This window comes from Apus apus, chromosome 19, assembly GCF_020740795.1.
Source record: "Apus apus isolate bApuApu2 chromosome 19, bApuApu2.pri.cur, whole genome shotgun sequence".
Lineage (NCBI taxonomy): Eukaryota > Metazoa > Chordata > Aves > Apodiformes > Apodidae > Apus > Apus apus.
In genome coordinates, this window is record NC_067300.1 from 3,598,507 (window position 1) to 3,622,318 (window position 23,812).

The 23,812-nt window shown below is 46.6% G+C and overlaps 1 protein-coding gene across 1 annotated transcript in view; it reads left to right on the plus strand.

Moving 5' to 3' along the window:
• The window catches only part of PAPPA (pappalysin 1), a 179,581-nt gene extending 156,486 nt beyond the window's left edge, over positions 1-23,095 (plus strand). Inside the window, exons 20-22 of the mRNA XM_051636912.1 lie at positions 5,876-5,947; positions 10,143-10,241; positions 21,257-23,095. Coding sequence (XP_051492872.1) covers positions 5,876-5,947; positions 10,143-10,241; positions 21,257-21,364 — 279 coding nt within the window. The 3' untranslated portion in view covers positions 21,365-23,095. The remainder of the gene's footprint in view (positions 1-5,875; positions 5,948-10,142; positions 10,242-21,256) is intronic.
• Positions 23,096-23,812: the final 717 nt, after the last annotated feature.

Below are 23,812 nucleotides of genomic sequence, written 5' to 3' on the forward strand. Positions count from 1 at the left end.
CCCTCCCCTTTGCCCGCATGCAAGAGCTGCCTGCTCAGCACAGCACCTTCCAGAGGTCACCACTTCTTCCCTCTGACTGCTGCAAACACACAGGCAGAAATAACCACTCACTGCTCTGTCCTGTGTGTCCTCCAGTACACACCAGCATTGCTCTGCCCTGGTGGGGACAGACACGCCCACGTACAGCACCTTGCACACCCATGCTGCTTGTAGCCAATAGTTGCTTGTTGTCATTCCTACACTCATGTACCAGTGGGCAACAACACTTACAGACCTCTTCCTGAAAACCCTCATGCCATCTACAGCAACGTGCCCTCATGTCTGAAAACGCCCAAACCCAGGCACTTATGCCCGCACAAAATTTCTGCAGGTGCAGACATTTCTTTGGACATGCTTAAGTGAGTGTTGGAAGACCCTGGTACATCCCGTGTCACCAGGGTGGAGGTTGCTGGTCATGCCTGAACAAACACTTGGCTTTTACGTACTTGGCCCTGGCTTTGCAGGAGGCTGTTCTACACACTTGAACTCCATTTAAGAGGAGAACAAGCAGCCAGCACAGCCCCAGCATGTTCTGAGCAGCTTTGACAGTCTATTTGCTTCTCTACATGCCTAAATATGTACCTGAGGTGTGGGATTTGTGAAATCTGGCTTTGGCTGTGGATAGCAAGCAGCTCCAAAAGTCTCCACCACTTTGTACTTCCCTTCTTCACATGGAGCAAGAGAATAAATCCTGGAAAGGGGTGGGGAACCTCAGTCCAGAGAGTACAATAAGCTCGCAGTGTCCTTCCCAGCTTCCCATTCAGTCCAGACGCCGATATTTTATTACTGCCTAAGCCTGGGCTTTGCCAAGTTTCTGGCATGAAACATAAAGAAACCCTCTATCTCTGTATTAGGGGCAATTTCTCACCGGCCCTTTCCCGAGTGCTAGACTTTAAAGTGGTTTTGTAATTCATGGTGAAATAAAGTGACAGCTTCCCTCCCATTCTCCCCTCTGCTCCTTTGGTTATTGATGCGGGGATGCAGAGGGAGCTGGAACAACTTTTAGGCCTGCAGGTCTCTAGAGGGCTCATTAGGCAGCAGGGAAAACATATAATAGTAAAGGGGGAGATGAGGGGAGTGAGGGATGGAGGCGAAATCACGGTTTCCAAGAGTACAGTGGTAAATAAGACCTTTTTTGCCCTGATGGTGAACTCTTGCAAGAGCTTTAGGCTGTGAGCAGATACAAGTTTGACCCTACATTTTGTAACTAGAGGGTGAGATTTGGTCTTGAAAACTTGTGTTGGGAGATGGAGGAGCTTTTAGGAGATGAGCTGGATGATGCTGAGACATGCTGAAGGGGTTCTTTTGGTAGCTGTAAACCATCCATCTTATTCAGCTCTCCTGTCAGCCTCAGGGAGGAGCGGTGCCTCGTGGGGTGTCACTGGGGGAAACGCTGCTGCTGGTGGGACTGGGGAGACCCTGGAGAGACAGGCCTGGGATGCCTTAGGGGCAGGTCCCCATGGCAATGTGTTATATATCATTAATAATATGTGTCTCTATTTATGGTCAGTGACAGCTTGCTGTTGTGCCATACGAGTAAAGCGAGCAGCTGGTTGCATTTACACGGCAAGTCTTTGTGGATCTCAGAGTACTTGAATGACGCAAAGGAAACACTTTTAGTTACTTAATTTCAGGCACAAATAATGTACAAATGAGTGCAGCATGAGAAGCAGATCAAGGCAGGAACAATCTCTGGAGCTTACCTTTGAGAAGACAGGCACAGATAAAATATAGGGAGAGCCAGCAAGAAATAAATATTTGTGTGTAGCAGCTCAAGCAGCAGCTGTTATGGAAGCAAAGGGGGAAGAGGGAACCATCCCTCCCTGGGGGGTTGTTTAGAGCAGAGCTGTGCAAATCACTTGATTTTTCAGTTTGCTAAAAGTTCCTTCAGATTAAAAAAAAAAAAAAAATAAAAAATTCTCCTAACCAAAATGACTTTTTTGTTGCTGTGATTTTTGCTGAACCTAAACATTGGAGAAAAAAATCCCCGTGCTGGCTTGTACATAATTTAGCATTTCATTTCCAGAGATTTTTTTTAAAACCTTTGGTTTAATGAAAAAAAAAAAAAAAAATAAAAAAGAAAAAAGTAGAAATTAAGTGTCCTCTCAAAGGAACAACAGCAACAGATACTTCATTTTGAAAAATGTCTAAATATTATGGAGTTGCTTTGTTGAGTCTGAAAGAGTTTGTTGAAATCAGTGCAAGTTGGCAGGGACTTCCAGATCAGTATTTTCAGCAGGGAAAAAAAATAATGCACCTGAAATCTTTTGTGTGTCTGTTGTTCTGCAGCAGACCATGTTCAAAAAAACCACTGCTCTTCCCATGATTTCCCCTTTCCTCTGCACAAGCAAGGGGCAGCGAGCTGCTGAAGACACCTAGAGATAGAGCTGCCGAGGCTGGATGTGCAGGCAGTGCAGAGAAAAAAGTGAAATGTCACAGAAAGGCAGAGTGACAGCTCTTCCCCACTGACTACAGAGAAACTGTGCAGACACCTAATTTCTTAGGTTGTCTGAATTTGGGTGCTTGCTTTTGTACTGAGCAGGAACAGGCCAAATGCTGTGCAAGCAAGTGCGTGCATGGGATAGCCTGGAAAGGGTTGGCAAGACTTGACTCTTCCTTCAGATGAGGCTGAGCATGGTCACAGCCCCTCAGCATGCCTAGGAAACGTCCCAGCTGCTGGTGACACTGCAAGCCTTGGGATGTTGGATGTCCAGAAGCCATTAAGGGGAATCCTCCTTCAATACTCCCCTATTCACGTAAGGTTTGCAGTTTTCCTCCTTCCTTCCACTCTCCTCTTTTTGTAAGTGTTGGGCTCATTTTGCAGGCAAGGAAACTGAGCCACAGAGTGATGCAATGACTTATTGCCCTGTAGCAGCTCAGGATTCCCACTCCGTCTGTGGCTACAGGAGGAAACAGCCCCAAAGTGCCGTGTCTCCTGTCCCTTGGCAGCAGCAGCCGATCCCCTCACCACCGCAGCATTAAGCCCACAGTTAATTGTCATGTTCCTTTAGTGCCTGAGGAGAGAGTTAGCTCAGACCAGTAGATGCCAGTCCCTAGGCTTCAGCCCTTGGGGACACTTGTCCCATCTAAGGTGGTGGAGAGCTCTCCACCCACCTCTCCTGGGGAAACTTAATCCCCTCTGCAGCCCACAAATAGTTGACATCATTGTGTTAGTCCCACCATAGGAGGGAAGAGCTGTGACTGGAGGCACTGGGTCCTCCCTCACAAGGAGAAAATGACAGCTTGATTTGCTTTCTTGGCTTTGTTACCTACTGTAGCTCATCCCGGCTTCCTCTCCCTCTGCAGCAGATGGAGGCCCAGCCACCAAACCGCAGCTGTAGCTGGATGGCATTTCTGGGACGGGACAGGAGCAATGTCAGTATCCCAGCTGCACAGGAGGGCAGCTGTGCTGCAGAAGCTGATGCAAAAGGGGAGCCATGGCCATGAGGCTGGCATATATCACTGCAGCAGCTTGGAGCACATGGTGGCACAGGGAAGGGGTGGGGCTCACAGAGACAGCAGCCAGATGGGCTTTATCTCCCATGTACCACTTGGCACATGTTGGGTATTGTCCTTCCATCCACCTCTTATCACATCCTTTGCTGGCTGTGTAAGTCCACCTTCTTTTCTGCACACACCGGTGCCATCATACCCTACCTACATCCCATGATCCTGCTGCCTGTGCCTTTCCTTGCTTGCTTTTGATTTGTTTGTTTATCACGGTTGCCCCACACAACTCCCTGTGGCACCTTTGTGCCTGGCAGCACTAAACCATTAGCAGGTACCAAGCAGTCAGGGTCCCATTGACCCAATGATTAACCATCACAAGTCCACGGGCTTTCCTATGCCGGTGGCTGCAGTCCCTTTCCCTGGAGGATGCCCAGCCAAAAGCTGTGCATTCCTTGGGACAGAGATGACCTTGAGGGAAAGCCCCATTCTAGCAGAGGCTTCACCTTCCATCCATTTCTCTAAAGGAGGGTACTGGGCTTTTATACTGGGAGAGTCAGGAAAGGACTCAGTGAGTTACCTTCAAGGAATTGCTCTCACTTGGAAACCCCCTTTCTTCAGAGCCTGTTTCAGGGCTGTTTGGTCCCTTTTCTTAGTTCCAAATGCTCACACACATTCACATGTACCAGGAGGTTTTGTAAATATTGATGCTTCTTACCAGGGGAATGTGAGATGCTCTTTAGAAGTGCATGTCTACTTATTGTCTAGGTGGCCTTGGATATGGGAGGCAAATGCCTGAGTTTTTCTACTTTGGTTTAAATCTTGGGTTCAACTGCTCCTGAACTGCTTCCTTTACACTCCCCCTCCCAGTCTGTTGACTGGTCTTGTTTATTTTGAAACCTAGAAAAGTTTCCTTTCTTTTCCCTCTTGAAGTGCTGCAAACAGAAGGGTGGGGGGATAAAAAAAACCCCACAACAAACCCTCACCATTTGTGGCAGGCAACAGCCTGGAAACCTCCAGCTGTCTGTCAAGAGGTGCTGGGAGAATGTCTGACACCGCAGGGCCCCCGCACCTTGCAGCTCCTTCCCAAGGGAAAAACAAGGTCCTCCCTCCTCGTCCGGCCACTTCTCCTCTCACACAGACAGGCCCTGTTGTGAGGCAGGTGGGGCAAGCTGGGCTTGACTAATAGTGGAAAATCTGAGAGCATCGGAAAGATAAACAGCCCAAGTCAGATAGTATAAAAGTCCTTTTTCTAGCACACGCCAGGTAAGCCTCAAATGACAGAAACTGTAAAAACATGCTGAGTCTCCCCTGCAGATGGATTAAATTAGCCCTCAAATAAACAGGGGAAGGGATGGCTTGTGCGTCAGGTATTCCCAAATGTTAATCCCTTCCTTCCCCAGGCCTCCATCCAACCCTGACCCCTGCTCTTGGGCAAGTGTCTATGGCTTCATCTTGCCCAACTGGTCATTGTAGTATTTTGTCCATAGGTGGTAACGTTGTGCCTAATGTCCTGGTGAATGATTGGGAGTCCTATGTCCTAGACCTCCATGGTATTGAACCACCCTCTCCACTGACTGGCCAAACTTTTAAGCCACTCTTTAAAATGAAGTTTTCTACGTCTACAGGCAAAAAAAAAAAAAAAAAAAAAAAAAGGCTACACTGGATCTGTCATCATTTTTACCCCAAATGACACCCCAGAAGTTATCATAAAGCCCAGAGAGATTGTGGAATCTCCTTCTCTGGAGACATTCAAAGCCCGCCTGGACAAGTTCCTGTGTGATGTGCTCTGGGTGATCCTGCTCTGGCAGGGGGGTTGGACTCAATGATCTTTCAAGGTCCCTTCCAACCCCTAGGAGTCTGTGGTTCTGTGATTCTGTAATATAGCAGTCCTTTCTGGGGGTTATTCTGAAGGCATGTAGTGGGAGATGCTTCCATTTAAATCTAAAGGATGGTGTGAAAATGTATCTGAGAGTCCACCTTTAGCATCTTCAAGAAGCAGAGATAGGATGTCTAGCAAAATAAAACCAAAAAATCCCTCGGTTCATTCCTAAAATGTCTCACCCCCTACCCAAGAGCAAGACAGTGGACCTGTGCCGTTGCCTTTCCCTGCCACATTCCCCCACCATGAGTGAAATATTGGATATGACATTTTAGGAGAACCTTAAATATTATTTTAATCTCAAATGTTCTGTTATTGCAAGTGTCAAGTCCAACACTTCTTGTAAATACCTGGAGAACAGCCAGGTCCTGAGAACACAAGAGGTGTTAGGAACTGAACTTCATTGGTTAAGTACAGGAGAGCCATAGGAGCCAGCATGCTGACTTTCTGTACACTGATTTCTTTGTCTTAACCTGTTTTGTTTTGGTTTTTTCTTCTCCCCTCCAGAGCGTTGTCTGCACGGCAGGACTCAAGTGGTACCCTCACCCTTCCCTGATTCATTGTGTCAAAGGCTGCGAGGTGAGCTTTTGTGTTAGCTCAGGTGGTCCATGCTCTCTCTCCTCAGTGTGATGGTGACAGTCACTTGCAGTCACCTGGGGTGTAAATGCTGTTTTTTCAATGGGGGCAAAAAGGCTTTTCCCCTGACTTATCCTGTCAAACAGACTGTGACCTCCTGCATCAGTTCTGACTCCCCGTGGTGAAACTGGTGTTTTTTCTAGAGCCGATGGTTATGTGACTGTCACAGGAGTTAAATATCAAGTGGTTCAACAGCATTGGTAGATTGTCAGAATTTCCTGGGATCTGGGAATTTCTGGGAAGTTTAGAAAACCTTCAGTTGTTTTTTCTTTATTTTGATATCTTACCAGAAGGCTGGTTCTTTCCAAGGCTTTGGTGTGTGCAGAAGCTTTAGGAAAGGGGGAACTTTCCCCTAAAGGGGACCTACAAGAAAGCTGGGGAAGGACTTTATACAAGGGCATGGAGTGAGAGGATGAGGGGTAAAGAATTTAAACTGGAAGAGAGCTGATTTGGGTTAGACATTAGGAAGAAATTCTTCACTGTGAAGGTAGTGGCCCAGGCTGCCCAGGGAAGTTGTGGCTGCCCTATTCCTGGAAGTGTTCAAGGCTGGGTTGGATGGAACTTGGAGCAACCTGGTCTAGTGGGAGGTGTCCCTGCCCATGCAGGGGGCTTGGAACTGGATGGTCTTTAATGTCCCCTGCAGCCCAAACCATTCTGTGATTCTATGAAAGCCAGAGGCAGAAATTATACCGCTGGGTGGAGGGCACAGCTGGACAGTGAGCAAGTCACACTTCCCTTCACTATGCAACTCAGTCTGAACCAGAAAAAAATAAAAAATCAGAAAAGTGCAGTTACAATTCAGCTGTGATATATTATTACTGTCTGATGTGTTATTTGAAAAAAAAAAAAAAAAAAGCAATTACTTTGTTTCTGCTGGCAACAGTCCTTAAAATCTGAGAAGTCTTCAGATGCTTGCAAGGCTGGAGCATCTCTTTCTGGGTCATGGGGCTCATGCAGTTTCCATCATACCAGCCCTTCAGAATCTCACTCGTGTCAAGAAGTCAATCCTTGTGGCACGTCTGTAAGGCTGGGAAGCTTCATGCCCATCTTAGAAGTGGGGTGGCTCACAGGGAGAGGGATAGATGTCTACTTTGGTTAGATGGACAGGCAGTGGAAGAGCTGTGCCATGACCCCAAGTCTCCTGACTTTCTGCAGCACTGACTGTGCTCTCAGCACCCAGTAACCCAGTTTTACAAGCTCATTGAAGTTATTTTCCTGGAGTGGCAGAACATGGCACAGAGCTCCTAAATCTGACACAAAACTCTAGACTACATTGCTGTGCGACGTGATTTGTCTTGAAGTGAAAGACAGGTTTCCTTTGCATACAAATGTTGAGCCCATGAGGATAATAACTCTGCAACAATGTAATAGTTTCTGTCTAGTTGTTCCCTAAATGAAAAGCATTCTGCTGTCAGGACTCTGAATGTCATAAGCCATCTCACACAATTACACTCAAGCAGGCTGGCTGGGCGCCCCTATTCTCCAAAGAGAGCTAAAATAACATCCAGTGACCATTAAGAAATGCCATTCAGGTGCTGATGCACCATTGGGTATCCATTCTCCTGCTGTTTAAGGATAGTTACTGAGGCAAACTTTGCAATGATGTAATAATTTACCAGAAGCCATTACTACTGACATGCTTTTTCTCAGCATTTTCTTCCCTTCCATCATTGTTAATTGCCAGACCCCTCTGCACCAATAAGAACTATCTTTTCATCAGTCATTCAGCAGTGTCACTGCATCCCAATCCATCATCTCGGAAGGCTTTGCCAGACAATTTATGATGGCCACTAGCATCATTTTTAGAGCCTGATGCTTCTAGGATCCACGAATGGGCCAGTGTTTGTTGTCTGGCACTAAGATTTCAGAAGAAATGGCATCGTCACCAAGTTGGTTTTTTTCACAATTGTGGAAACAGGGACTAATAAGCCAGTAGGTCAATAATACTGGGCCATTAAGCTGATACAATCCCTAATGTATTAACATCCTTAGCATTAGGAGGGGGCTCTGAGTAGAAGACTGTAAGAGGTGCATTATTTTGCTCATGGTGATCACAGTGGTAATCCAGGCTCTGCTGCAATGTGATTTTTTGTCGCTCCCTAGTGGCAGGAGCTGAGCTTTAAGAGCCAGCCCCGTTATTTCTTGACCTCTAACTTACCTGTTCAGTAGGAAACTAGTCCCTCTTGACAACTTGTGTAGTCCTTAAAAAAATATAGTAGCACTAAGATATGCTTGAAGACCTACAGAGACCTCACTCTCAAGAGGCAGGCCTCCAGGGTGTCCAAAATGAGGATTTTGGTACCAAGCCAGAATAGATGCTGTTTGTCCCATTCTTCTCTTCCAAAAGACTGACTTGCCTACTCCGTGCCAGTGGCAGGGAAAGCCAAAGTCTTCCACAAGTTTATTTTACTGACTTTCCAGCTTTCATAGGTGTAGAGTACAGACACAGGTATGGGGAAATTAAAGGCAAGCCTTACTTGACAAGTAGGTGTAGCCAAGCAGTACAAGAGAAACATGGAGAAGGCCACAAAATGTCTTGGGAGGTTGGGCAAAGTTCACATTTTTGAATATGACATGGTTGGCATAAAATGATATTTCTCCAACTACTATAAATCATTCCCTTTAACTCTCAGCATATTAATTAAATTGGAAGGGCGTTTGCAAGTTGAAGTCTTTGCCTGTATAAATAAGTTAATCTCTGTGGAAGTCACTGGAGTGAAGCCAGTTTACAGGGACAGGAGCTTCACGTTGTAACTCTGATTTCCTTGTCAGCTTTTGTAGTATTTGCGTAAACAAGTGACACGTAGTGAGAGAGTTACCTCCTGGTAGTCCTGCTCTGGTCTGATATTGTCATCATTGCCTGCATTTCCTACACCTTCATAGAAATATTTAGATGTATAAAACATCAGCAGTAAAAGCCTGCATCTCCAGCACTCCATGGTGTCCCTCTCAATACTGCTGAGCGTGGCCAGGGCTCTGTCTGGGGAGAGCGCAGCGAGCTCTTCTTGCTGGTGCTTCAGGTATCTATCATCAGGGAGACTCTGGTACTGCAATTGCTACAAAATCCTCCCAGGAAACCTCCCCAGCCCTCCCCACCCACTCTGCAATGACGCCTTCTTGTAGGAAAGTCCCTGGTGTGTGTTTCAGCGTGCAGAATAAATGAATTTTCCAAAGAGCAGATAAAACGGGAATGGCCCCATGAGCCTGTGGGTGTAAGAAGCATTACAGAGATATGACTGTGCTTTCTGCTGAGCATCATTTTTTTCTGAGCTTTCAGAGCTGCCTGGGTTTCATAGTCCCTACATGGGCCTTTTTTAGCATCAGGCAGTTTTGACTTCCAGGAAAGTCTTTTGTACTTGCTGACCAAGAGTGTTCCAACATGTAATGGAGAATTGGATTTCAAGCATGTTCTCCAGAATCGTGATTATTATTCAGGTCCTGTACAGCACATAGACTAGTGATCACGTTGCACAGGCTAGTGACCACATTTTCAAGGTGATTTATGAATTTTACTTAATAGCTCTTCACAAAATCCCTCTGAATAATTGCCATTATCCCAGCTCTGAGCTGTGGAATAGAAGGAGATTATGTGACATGGCCAAGGTCACGTACAGTCACTGCTGGTCAGAGAAGGAGACCATGTGACCCCTGTGCTGAGCTCAAATCACTTCCATTTCTCTTTGTGATAAGTTTTGTGACCTCATTGCTGACACCTGTTGCACAGTTAGAACTGTGGTGGAGAGTACAGGTATTAAAAGCAAGGCAGTTTTGCTGTTATACATAACTGTATTCTTAACCCACATAGTTTTGGAAGGTTAACTTAATATTATCAAAGAGTGCTGCAATCTTAAATGTCTCGATGCTGTCTCTGGGTCTAGTCCAATTAATATTCCTGAAGCATCATCTCATGTGGGATGTGAAAAGCCAAGGAAGGATCATTTCCCTTCCACCTAGTGTATTTTTTTCCCCATCTTCTTTGAAGAGAGAAGAGAACAATTCTCTCTCGCTTTTCAGGGTAGATGATCATGTTACAAACTACAGGGCTCCTTCAAGGCTTCATCTCTTCCTTCTGATACATTGTTTACAGGTTTTATCCATGTCCATGTTCTCAGTCTTTTTCGTCTTTTTCGTTTTTCAGCCTTTCATGGGGGACAACTACTGTGACTCCATCAACAACCGAGCCTTCTGCAACTATGATGGTGGGGACTGCTGTGCCTCAACAGTCAAGACCAAAAAGGTAGGGATGCCTCTTCCTCTTTTCACTGGGAATTCCTAGATGAGTGCTCTTTTGCACCTGGAAATAAATTTATTTTTGCTAGAATGAGGAAGGTCTAAGGTCTCAGAAGGACCTTCATTCCAGGTGTCAGCTCACCAGAGGCAGTGAATTCTTGTTGGTTCATTTTGAAGTTCTCTCTTGATCTGCACCTGCATTTCACATCACAACCAGGGAGGTTCTTAAAGAAAGTAGTCAGAGGTGTTTGTTCATTCTTACTGTAAATAAACCCTGGCTTCTCTACAGAAAAAGGCTGGCTCCCTCCAAAATCCTGGGACATGTTCTTCAGAAGAGCTGCACCTACTGCTCAGGAGACCTTCACACAGAAACATTGAGAAAGGGTATATTTGCCCATCCTGGTATCCACCCTCCTTGCTCAGAGAGGAAATTAAAGGTTAGGAATTATTAGGAAAAGAACAGAGAGCAAAACAAAAACATGATTGTAGGGGGCAGCTGGGCTGAGCAAAAATGGGAAATATCTTCTTCACAAACCAACTACATAGACCAGGACCTGCAAATCTTGCAAAAGAAACAGTGGGCATTGTTAGTGGCAGAGATTTATAAAAACATTTGATGCAGAGGTTGCTTAGGAAAATAAAATCTGCTGGTTTGTATCACACAGCAATGAGATAGTAAAATGGTAAAAATGCAGAAGCAGGATCCAAACAAGTGAGAGAAAATGTCTTCTTCCCACATGTATTTGAATGTTGGGATGCACTGCCATACAGGTTTTGCTGGATGTTTCTTTTCCTTGGTTCAGCCAAAGATCCCTCACTGGTACAGCACTGTAGGCTGTCTCTAGCCCATGTGGGAACACTGGGGAAGGGAAGTGGACGTGTCTTGGCAAGTGGAAGGAGTTAATTTCTCCACTGGGGAAGAGGTAGTTTTCCTAACAGTGCTTTTGAGGACACTTTTGCCCTGTATTGCCGTGTTTCTTTTGCAAGAGTCTCTGTGAGCCACGTGCTGGGAGGGAAGCACGGGCAGGCGTGCTTTCCTGTTACCTGAGGCTGGAGTAGGGCATGGACAACCTGGACAGGGCTCCCTGCTGAAACAACCACTATAGAGACAAACTGGGTGACAAGCAGCAGCTCATCTTCAGAGCTGTCTTCAAGATGCCTGTCTCTGCCTGTTTTCCACCTCTTTGGAGGAGCAGCCCAAGGGCAGGCATAGCTTGCTTGCCGGCTTCGCAAGCCCACCAGCTGGGAGGACAGAGCTGGAAGTGCCCACTAGCTCAGCATGGCCGTAGGTCTTCTCCTACAACAGCATGTCTGGGAAATTTTATCTCTCTGTTTCCAGCCTTGAGAGCATGGAATGAAAACTCCCAAGAGGTGCCAGAGGAATGGAAGTGAGGTGGCTGGGAGGGGAATGACCCAAACCAGCCCTGTCAAGACAGGAGCTGAGGGCACATCATACTGCTGGGGTGGGTTTGGGACTGAAACACAAGGGATGTGGGTGCCCATTTGAGGGGGAAAGGAAAAGGATTAAGGCTAGGGAGCAGAATTTATTGCTGGGCAGAGAGTTGAGACAAAGTGGGATCTGCACAGAATCTTGAACACTTACCAGTCAGGCAAGTCACAATCAAAATATCTGCTGCTTCACTGCCTGCCATAAATGAAGTGACCACCCAAGAGGGGGAAAGTGCCTTGTAATCCAGTTGGTTACTGGGTTTTGTGCTAAAACTGCCAGATTCAAAGGGCAAGTAGTTCAGAGATGGGCAGATAGTCACACATCAGATGCATTTTCCCTGTGGAGAGGGAGGTTTTGAAGCATTTTGGAGAGAAGTCTGCTTCCACTGACTTCACTGGGAGCTGTATCTTTGTGACCAGGGGAATTAGACTTGCCCTAGTTCATGCTTTAGAAACCCCCATCCTAGAGATCACACAGTTTGAGGGCCAAACCACAGAGCCCATTTCTTCCACAGTACACAATCAGCTTCCAAAAGATCTCTCTCAAAACACCACCAACATCCCAATGATTGAATAAGGCTCTCGGGAGGACTGAGAAAAACTACCTTCTCCCTGGACCTTCCATGCCAAAAGCAAGAGGCTAAGTCCCAGTTTATTACATTTATAGGGTAAAAGGGGGAATAATAACCCAGCCTGTGGAGCCACAGCATCAAAGCTGAGGAGGGGGCAGGCAGCACCTCCCTGCCTGCAAAGCGGCCGCTGACACCTGCGGCAGCAGCCGTGGGGCTGCAGGTCTTGGCTCTGTGAGTGATTTTCCCATCTGAGGCCTTTGACTGGGACCAGATTTCAGGCAAAACTGTTTAAATACAGCCCTCTCTTTGAAGACGTTTATGAGTGGAGCGTTACAGGAGATATTCCAAAGGGGAAAACAATGAAAGGTGAGAGAAAAGGGAGCTGAATAAAAATACTCCGCATACCAAATCCTTCCAGCACAGTTTGCCACCTACTTAAAAAGGCACATTTTTAAAATACACATTGGGTGTAAAAGCCAAAAACCTGGAGGAGACATAGGGAGGGGTGAGTCCATCATTCTTAATTCCAATTCCAGATGAGGATATATTATCGTACGGTTGTAGAAGAGAACAAGGCACATGAAAGAGGCTGCTTTGCTCCTTTTCTTTTGGGGTTACATACTATGGGGCATATGTGTCAGTCTTTTAAAGCCCCTGCAAGTTTACCCATAAATGTCTAACATTTATGCAACACCTGTTTTTCTCCCAAAATGTCACAGGACATTTTACAAGCTTTAGATTTATCATCTTCTCACCGTTGCAGCCATTGCTGAGGTGACACATGGTTCACATTTAACAGAACATAGCAACTCCACACATTATTTTAGGAAAGGGTTGAAGATTAACATTGCATCATGTGAAGATTCAGGAGTTAACAGTCAAGCAAGAGCTGGCTTCAGATCTTTAATGTCCACAAACTGTCAAGACTTAAGTTTCACTGCAATCCCACTACCCTCTCAAAAGCACTTTGAGCTCACACAGTGCTGTGAACCAAGCTGCATGAAAGAAAAATGACTCAACCCGTATTCTCTCTAATTCTGGGCCCTCTTACTTAACGTGGGATTTTGCAGACTTCTGTTTTCTTGTCCTGAAAATGCACAGGAGACTTCCATGCTGCTTTTGCTTAGGCATTTGCTTTTGCATTTGAACAACAGCAACAAATGACCTTGTGCATTTCTGCAGTGAGAGGGGAACAGAGCAGTGTGACTTATCTGACCAACCACCGACTCATCAGCATTGCTGCTTAGATAGGAAATAATGAGTATTTGCCCTGTACTAGTCACAATCAGGCTTAAAGAGCTTAAAAGAAATCATTAAATACCTCTTTTGAATGCTACAAACGATGATGAATAAATTGAGTTGTATTCTGAGCATAAATTCAAGGCAACTGCAGTCAGCAAGAGGGAAAAAGAGACATTAATCAGCTTAATTTCTTGTTGTGCGCTAATTGATCAGCATCCCCCCCACAGCGGGCAAGAAGCCAGGGCTGGCACAGGGATGAGTACCACCCAAAGGAGCAAAGAGACGTGTCCTGCAGTGGCTGACAAGGCAGGTGGGCTGTGGGGGAGAGGGAGTGAGCAGCAGGATTTGGGTTTGGGGCAGAGGATGGGGCTGTGCTCCTCACAGCTTGCCCTGTGCATGACCCAGGAGCAGCTTTGAGGGACAGGAAGACCATTGCCAGCCAACCTCCAAGGGAGAGAAAGCTTCTGTTGTGTATCTGGAGGGGATAAAGTCTTCTGTGAAGGACAAAGCAAAATCCCATCTCCTTTTAATCTTCCTACCCTCCTGACCCAGCACAGGTTGCCAGCTCCCTTCTGCCTGGCTGCTCTAGGAAGCTGCTTCTTGCTTTGTATCCTGACACAGATGAGAGAAGGTACTCTTTTATAAAAACATGAATTATGTGACACTGTTAAAGTAAGAAAAGTAAATAACCTGGGCATAACTGGCTGTCTCTGGGCTGGCAGCTGCCTGCATGGAACTCCCGGGGTGTGTAACATTGCAGGGAACAAGGCAGTGGTTATTTCTTTCTGATTAATTTCAGCAAATGTTCTCTCCAGTTGTTGTTCTCCTTCACTTCTTTTTTCTTTGCTTTCCTTTTAATGCATTTTCCCTGGACAAGGCTGCCTAGAAAGGCCTCACAGAAATCAGAAAAGTCTCTCTTTAGGCTCTGCTTCTATACTTTCAGACTCAGATCACAGATTTGCTCAGTTGAAGACCCTGCAGTCTGGTCCCTGTAGATTGAAATACACAAAATTTGAGGTTTTAAAATCCCCCCATTTGAAAGGGCAAAATTTCATTGGTCTTTCCTCTCTGCCTTTCATTTCTAATGCATAAGGGGTAAACCTGCAGCTCCCATGAGAAAAAACCTGTCTCACTCAGTTATCACTCAGGTTTTCCCTCGGCTGCTTTGCCCCGTAGCGCTTAGAAAAGAAAAAGAAAAATTGTCCTGCCCCTTCAGCCTCTTGACATTCCTGTCCAACACCTTGGAGAGGAAAACCAGCAAGTGCTTCGGTGGAAAACAAATGAGGACTTGCGGTAGATAGAGGACTGTGTGGGATTCATCCAAAGCTTTGTTTATCTAAAAGATAGGCAAGTTATCAAAACCTCTTCAGAGACTTTATGGCCGAGAATTCAAGGCCTAAAGAAAGGAGCTTTGAACTGAGGGGCTGCTGCTGGCTCCAGGAGGGATTTCCAAAGACTGTCCCTGTCTACCCTGAAAGGGGGGGGGGGGTCTACTGCACTCCTACCCCTAAGACAACAGAAGTAACCACTTTTTAGTGCTTTTGAGAAATAAGCACCTTTTCCCAGCTCTCTAACTGTGAAACAGACCTGACTTAGGCAATCTCAGGTCTTGCTCCATTGACAGAACATGGTTTTGAGGCAGTGTACACAATTAGCAGCCTAAGTGACCACCCCAGCTGAGGAAATTCTGCTTATCCAGAAGAACTGATGTTACAGCCACAATGCTGCTCCCAACAACTTGAATGTCCCCAGCTGGGTGTGTTTGTCAGCTCTATAATTAGCTGGTGAGATACAATGAATGGCGGCTGAGCACAGAGGAAGGAAGGATACAATGTGGAGTGTTGCTTCATGCCTCTGGAAGCGGCTGAGTGCTGCTGCTTGCTCCAAGTGCTCTGGTTCACCCAGGCATGTGGATGAACTCACTCATGAGCTGTTGGTCATGGCCTCAGTGCCTGTTTGCCATGTGAGGAGCATTTGCAGTCATGGTTGGTTGGGATGGGAGCTTATTTGGGGGCTTAGAGCTTGGTTTCATAATCATTCAGAGAGGCTTTCCAGGCGGTGATAAATTAAAAACAGTGATGGTAGTAGCACATGTTGCCTATCCTGAGAGAACATTCTTGGCTTCAAGGGACATGGGGCTTCCCACAACATACAGCATTCCCAGAGGACGTGCTAGTAGAGGGTGTTTGCTTTGCTATCCGACCTCTCTTCATTAGCAAGTGTTACAAAAACCAGCAAACAAACCTTCCCTGCTACACCACCAGCTATTTGGCCTCTGGGTGGTCTGGCTCCTATTAAATCTTTGGTGATTATTTAAACTAATTACATTCATGTTTGCACAATCAGTAGCACGAGGGTAGGAAGTGCAGCTGATAGCTGAGCAACTGAGCTCCATGTGGTTTGGCAAACGGGCTCCCTTGCTCTGCTCAGTGGGGATGTGGGGATCTGTACAGGCAGGGCTTTCCCGGGGATCCCTGCTGGCTTTGGGCCATCCTGCTTCCACCGGTCCTGGTGAGGCTGCTCCCAGCTTATAATCAATGGAGAGAGAGGAGCATCTGTTGGGTTCAGCTGAGCTGCGGCTTGTTACATACACCATGTTTGCTGGCTTCAATGGGGGAAAGCTTGGTTTATGGTGAGGAAGTTAAAAAAACAGTCAAGCCTTTAAAGCTCTATGTGCTGCAGGGAGAGAAGGTTTCCTGTGAGCTTCATCTTCTCCTTTCCCAGGCCCTCTGGAGCAGTGCCCTAGGTGTGAACCTGCATACCAGCCCCATGAGTTAAAAGGGAGCTCACTCTTCTTCCGTTATCTCAAAACCACCCTGGTGACCTAAATGCCAAAAACCACTGAGAAGACCCTTACAAGATGCATTTTTGTCTCACAAGGGCCTTGTCAGGGAATAAAATACTCCCCAGTGTTTGAGCTGGGAGGGTCTGGAGAGGTGTGGGGCTGTGACAGTCAGCATGGCCCGCCACACTTATCTCGACAGGCTGCCTTCGGTCCAGAGCCTCTGTCTGCAGCAGGGCCTCCATATTTCCAGTTAGGCTTGTCTGGGAGATTTCGCAGACACTTCAGGGCTGAAATCTAACAACAGGCTGTTTCCCAACACTTTGCAGCCCTCCTCCCCTCCTTCCCCCCTGCCTCCAACCCGTTCCCTTCCCCAGGCCAGATTCTGCCTGCCTGGGTGCTGCTGTGAACCAGCCTCAAGTGCGCTGGGTGGGAGGCACAGGTCAACCTGATACCAGCCTGTGTGAGGGATGAGCTCCAACCCTGTGCAGAGCTGTTTCCCATCCTTCCCTGTACCTGTCTGGGATTTCTCCTGTCAACATTCCCACCGGTTCCTTACAGGCTGGCTTTTCTCAGCAGGGATCTGTCTTGGTATGTCACCAGCCTCTTTAGATAGATGCCGTGTAGCAAGGATTTGTGGTCTGTCACTCATGTCAGGACCTGGTTCCCAGTTCTGCTGTGGTCTGCTGTATTGTTGTCTTTGTTCCCACAGTCAGGAGCATGGCATCAAAGACAAATGCCATCCTGTTTCCAACAGGGACCTTGGGTTTTATTGAAGGTGTCACCTCCTAGCATGGGAGAGGATGCTTAGGGCTCCCATTCCTTTGTGGAGAATGGAAGTATGGGTTTGTGTGCTGGGCAGTGTGGGTTGTGAATTGGTCACAGCAGAGGTAGCTCAGATCTCCCATGCATAACACCCCAGATGTCCACGCCAGCCTCCTGCCTAGCCCATAAGCCCACACCTGCTGCAATTTCTCCTTTACGTTCAGGGTATGGTGTGCCAGGCAGTGCTCACTGCTGGGGTGATGGACATGAATTAGGTTGTGTCTGTTTTCTCATGAAGACAGTCTGTGGCCCAGTGCTGTTCAGGTGTGACCCACATTCCCCAGATCCACACCGTGGCTCTGCCCCAAATAATCTCCAGAAGATGTGTCTGTATGTAGGGGTTGTGTGTAGGCATGCAAAGCTGTGCCTTTTTCAACCTATTTTAGTTAATCTGAGGAGACAACACCCTGCAATACTTCAAATGACCAAGCCAGGCCTAAACTTAATTTTTAGCTTTTTTCTCCTTGCCCTCCTAGATATTAGTCAGGATTTCTGCAAGGGGAGATAGGTGCAGGGTGAACACAGAACTTGGCAGGTGGAAGGAAGCAGAGCTGATTCTTTAATACTGGCTTTGCAATGGGTTATCTGGAAATTTCAGTGCAGATCATATATTCTGTTAATGAGTTGGGCTTTCACAGTCCTATTTAAAAAGAAAAGCCTGGTCATCTTGGAGTACGTATATCTGGGGTCCACATTCAGGAAAAGGTTCAGCATTTATTATTTCTAGCACAACCATCAGCTTTACTCGTGGCTCTGTACCCCCAGAGGTGGTTTGAGCCCACAGCAAAAGACACTCCTTCTACTAAGGAGCTGTATGGTGTCTCTGAGCTTGTGACAGTCCTAGTAGACGCTGTGTGTGGGTTTGATTCAAGTACCTGTGGAAATCAGGTCCCTGGAGAACTCAAATGTGTGTTTGTTGGAAATGCTGTTTTAAGTGGAAACCCTGTATTGCTGCTGTTTGGCAAATTTTGTCTCATCTAATATGACTGTGGATGTGTGTGTTACCCATTGAAATCTCTGCCTTTTCGCATAACAGAAAACTGATCTCTGGAGCTTACTGCCATGAAACAAAACAATGCATTTATCTGGACAATAGCACTGTAAAAATCAAATTGCATTAAAAAAAAACAACAGCTCTGTAAGGGACATAAAGTGAATAAGGCTAATCTGGTCAGGGAGAAACTCTCCTACACTCAGGCTACCCACTGCTGGGATTGCTGCTGAGCCATGCAACTCTCTGCTCTTGGGGTCACAGCTCTGCCTCAGGGAGACAGCTTCTGCTCTTCTGTCTGTGACCACTGTTAGGAGACCAAAAGGTTTCTAGAGGACAGCACACAGCAAAACAGTTCTTTTGTACTGGCTCACTCTCCCCAGAAATTGGCTGCAATGTAGCAGCCATCTAATCTCTCCTGTGCTCCTTTTGTTCAGGTTGCTCCAGTGCACACATTTACTGTGACCTCTAAGAAAGCAAAGGGGAAACTGAGGGACTCATGAGGAGAAATGGGAGAAGAGGGAATGAAGAAAGTAGGTCACTTCAAGGCAGCATCAAGCTCATGCCAGTTTTGGTTTCTAATGCCACTAATTCAGCACAGCCCACAGGGTAGACTAGGGGAATGTGAGCTGGCATTTTGAAGGCACAGTGATGCAGGATTTTAACTCTTGGCTCTAATGTTACCACAAGTGAAATGGCAGCATTGATGGGATCTTTGTGCCTGCAACACCTTTCACTGTCCCACTCATGCATGGCCAGCAGCAGAGGCAAGATTAGAATGTCACAGCTAATTTCAGCTGCTTTACCAAAATGCCCAAGTGTGGTTGTCCTGTGTTCAGTGCAAGATGTGCATCCACACCTTCTGTGAGCCTGTCTCTCCTTTGAATGCAGGGGCCACTGAATCACCTTTGTTAGACTGTTGCAGATAAACACAGGGAATCCAGGCCAGGGAGAGGAAAAAGCTTGATCAAGACAAATGAAAGAATCAGGTTCCCAGGTCTTGCCTCCAACCAGTAGCTTCACTGTACATCAGGGAGGATTTTTTCAAGTCAAAATCATTGCCAAACCCAGATTGAGCTGAATGATTCAGGATAAAAAATAAGGGGAAAATGCCAGACATATTTAAAAGTTTTGTTTGAGCATTTTCTGAGTGAAATCAGGTTTTATTTCAAGACAAAACGTTTGCTCTGAAATAGTCTTTTTTATTTGTGTGGCTTGGAGGGAAAGGTCAAACATGAACTGTAGCAGATAATCTAAATCAAAATGTTTCCTTCTACATTGAACAAAAAAGTTTGTTGTTTTTTTTCATGTATCTTTTCTTTTTGCCTTTCCAGTATTTTAATTTGATCATTAAACAATCCCTCCTCAGCCTCCTTCCCAAACCTCATTGTTTGCAGACATCTCTGCTTTCCTATCTAAGAACATTCACAACACTCTGATATGAGACATCCCTGCTCTGGCTGCTTCTGTTGGACCAAGTGAGCCTTAAGTTTCTATTGTTTCCTGCAGTTTATAAAAATCTTCAGTTTCCAATCACTTTGCTTTAAACTTTTTTGGATTATCTCTTCTCTTTGCAACCTCTACATTTGCACATTTGTAGATACTGATTATTCACTGATTGAGCTTCTAAGTCACCAAGGCCATGGCTTGATGATGTCATCACCTTATTCTACCCGGAGGGTCAGGTCTTCTGGGAATGAAGTCAAAAGCAAGGGGAGGAGGCTCTCTAAATCCTGATTTGGTGCTGAGTGTTGGCTATTTGTCTCTGTCAGCATCTTCCTGCCTCAGGCTCCCAAGTTGCAAAATGAAGATCCACACCTCCTCATCCCATTCTGCTGTGCATCAGGAGAGAGGCATGCTAGAGATGGACGTGCAGGGACACGTGTGGGAGATCTAGGTGGAAATGACAGCTGTGTTCATGCAAAGTGCATGGTCCACATTCCTAGATGGACTATTGATGATACATATGGAACAGGCAGACCAAAGATTCATAGCCTGGAGACAAGTGCTTATGAAAGAGAGAGCAAACATGTGGCAGCAAAGCCAAGGGCAGCAGACGGGGCGCGCGTGCAGCCTTCACCGGGAACGTCTGAGCAGGTTGTGACACTGTCTTGGAAGGAGCATCGAGGGGAATGAGGTCATTTGCTCAGGCTGTGCAGATGGGAGAAATTCTTAGGAATTCACTTCAGGGCAAGCAAGGCACTGTTCCACCCCCTCCCCCTTTTCTTTATATAAGTACCATGATGCAATAAGCCAAAATCAACTTCCACTAGCCAGGCACTGCAGGCTATTGTTTCAGCTGCTTCCCACGCTTCTCCAGAGAGATCATGGACAGAAGACAGATCATGCATATAGCAGCCTCTTACTTGCATTCCTTTGCTGTTCCTCAGTGCCCGTTAGCTGTACCCCTTGACCTTAAACACAAGAGGTATTTAGAGAAGTCTCTCTCTTGCCAGTCTTCTTACTGCTTCACTGCTCTGCTTGGTAGGGTTTGGTGCATTTCCTGCCCTGAGGAATTGAAACCAAGAATATTCATAGTTAAGTGCACTAATGGACCCCAGCCATAAGGCCCTGCTGCAAAATGGTACTCTAGAGTAGTGAGATGATGGTAGGGTTCATCAAAATCCCCAAGCTGGAGGTGGATAGGAGTGCCACGAGAAGACTGGAGTTGGGACCTTCTGGACTCAGTCCTTTTGGTGATTGAGTTGGTCATGTGAGATGAGAGGCTTGTAACTTTGCTGTCATTTAGTGTTTGTTGCCTTTGGGGTAAGGACAGCTTTTCAGAAGAGGTCAACAGTCTAATGTAATCAAAGGGTAAGGTAGGTAGCCCAGAAAAGCCTGAGAAGTATTTGTCTCCACAGTCATCCATGTTCATGTGTCTGATTTGAACTGTTAAGGGAGTATCTGCTGATTGGTAACTGCATGAGTTGAACAGGTTCTTCTGTACACTTTTCACAGCCTCTCTCAGGGGCAGGTAGCTCACCTGAGGCCTCAGTGCTCCACCAGCTCAGCACTAAAATGCATCACTGTAAAAAAAAAAAATAGTCACAGCTGAAGGCTGCAGCTGATCTCTGAAGATATCCCTCCAGCAGTCTTGTTTCTTCTCCAGGATGCTGTAGGTGTGTACTTCATGTCTTTGTGTCTTTGGTTTCCTTCCCCAGGTTACTCCCTTCCCTATGTCCTGTGACCTACAAGGAGAATGTGCTTGCCGGGACCCCAACGCCCAGGAGCACACCCAGAAAGACCTCCGGGGCTTCAGTCTTGGGTAATGCCAAGTGTCATGGAATGGAGGACCACACTGCTCAAGGCAGGCTAGGAGAGACACCACATCCCTTTTGGTATCGTTTTTAACATTTAGCTGCTCAACTGGATGGCATTTCTGCACCAGGGACCCTTAGAATTCAACCAGTCTGCCTTTAATTTTTGTCCAAGGAGAACTCAAAGTAGGGGTTTATGTATTAACTATATCTTAAATAATGATGACAAGAATCAAACAACCAAGAATCAAGTCGAGAAGACTTTCATGTATCAAAACAGCATGTTATGCCCACCTAATTTGACCAGTTTATATCTATATTCAAGGCGAGAAACAAGCTATTTATGTACACATATTTATAGAAAGAAGTAGAAAAAGAGAGAAAGATGAGAGATTATGATCAACACAAAAACACTTTCCCCTCTCCAGCACTCACAACTCAGACCGTTCATGGAAGAGGCTGTGCTCTTGGCGGACTCCAAGCAGAGCCTTTTCTGATGCTGAATGCCAAGGTATCACATGCTCGGGGCACTGAGATTGGGGTGGGATCTCCACAGGGCTGTGCCTCTGGGCAAGTGACTTGCCAGATGCCCAGCCACTGAGATGTGGGATGGATCTGCTCCTCACAGGAATGCTAATTCCAGCCAGGGAGCTCAGCAGACTGCAGTAGCCTTTCTGTTACAGCTCCTCCTTCTCCCCCTGCCCTCAAAAAGCCAACAAAAAGCCCCCTTGTAGCCTGTCTGGAAGCTGCACAGCTGCTGGGATGTTTCTGTGTGGAGCTGGGCAGGTGGTCCCATGGTGGAACAAGGGAGTGGGGATTGTAAGGACTGGCATTGAGGAATGTGGATGATTGCTTCTGAGGAGCAGAGAGGGCAACTCGCCCCCGCACTTGTCATTTGAGCATGTCTGCTGCTGCTACTCCTGCTGCTATGTCCCATACAACTCGTTTCCTTACTGTCAGGACAGGGTGAAAACAACCCCATGCAACCAAACAGTCTGCCTTAAAGCTTACCTTCAACCTGCCTTTCAAACCCTCTGGTCTCTTCCTCAGCATTGGGGCAAGAAAACAGGACACCAGCCAGCCAAAGGAATCTGCTTTCTGGCCTCCACCCAGCCAAGTGGTTCTCTAGAACTCTTCCACCCACCTCTTTTGGTGGCATATATCTAACAGCCACTTCAAGCTCCTGTTTTCTCAGGAGAAGGGAAAAGGAAGAGGAAGAGGCACACGTTATGGGGAAGGGACCGCAGGAGACAGTATTAGAATTTTGGACATATTTGTCAGTATTAAGCTGCCAGGCCAGTGGGTTGGACACCTTTATTAGACCAGGAGCTTAGCTGCTTGTAACCTCCCAGAAGCAAGGGCATTAGCTGCAGCAGACCTCACACTGCCCTGCTGTATAGCTCCATCCTCCTATTTCAGCCCAGGGAGACACATGTTGTGTGTCCCCCCTTGGGGACTAAATTTCATCATAGAGTTCATCACACTGAGTCACTGAGGTGCCCAGTGCATCTAGTGCTGCTGCTACAACCCATTCCATGTAAATCCCAGTGTGGCTTGGGCTCATCTCCTGCTGCTTCAGGCTCCTGCTAGGAAAAACACACATCCAGAAGAGCATCATTCCACATGTTGAGTCTGTGTGTTCCTTGGGACTCTCCTGGATAGTACAATCTACTGGGTAAGGACAGGTTGGAAAGATCTATTTCCTACTCCTTCTTGATTGAACATTTAGGCACTGGAGCAAGGCAGAAGGGTAAGGGGAAGTCCTTTAGCTCATGGAGAGGGATGTAAAAATGGGTAGGAGATCTAGAAATGGAATACTGACAGAGTTGTAGGCACAAGGAGCCAGGCTCTTGTCACCTGCTGTTGGGGTTGTTTCTGTTGGAATAAAACAGAGATTAATCTCAAGACCTAACATTCAGAGGCCTGGAGAGATGATTGCTGTAAGAAGGTGAGGACTTCTCTGTTGTGGAGCTCCCAGTTACCCCAGAGAAGGTCTGGCCATGGGAGGAGTGCAGGTGGCTCTGCCTTCACTGTGTGGGGGAGCACAGGAAAGGGAGGTGCAGTGGGATTAAGGCTCCTTTCAAGGAGTTAGGCTGAACATCCTCTGGTGTAGAGAACATTGGCAAAAACTGGGCCTTGGCAAAACTTCCACTTTTGCCCCTTGCCACCTAATTAACGATGGAAGTAAATAATTGTGAAAAGCTTTTCCCTTTGTCCTCTTTTGTGTTGGCAGTTTGTGTATGTTCCATCCAGCCCACCAGAAAGAGGTCACAACCTCAAAAGCCTTTCAGACTGCCAACGCATCATGTCCTCCATGCCTGAGGCATCTTGGCATGATCACCTTGCTCCACCCCGTTAGGGTTTTGTCCCAGCAGGGTGCCCCAGGTCAGGTCTGATGACAGCTCAGTTTGTTAAATCCACTTCTCAGTTATGCAGGTCAGCACAGAGGAGATTTTCCAT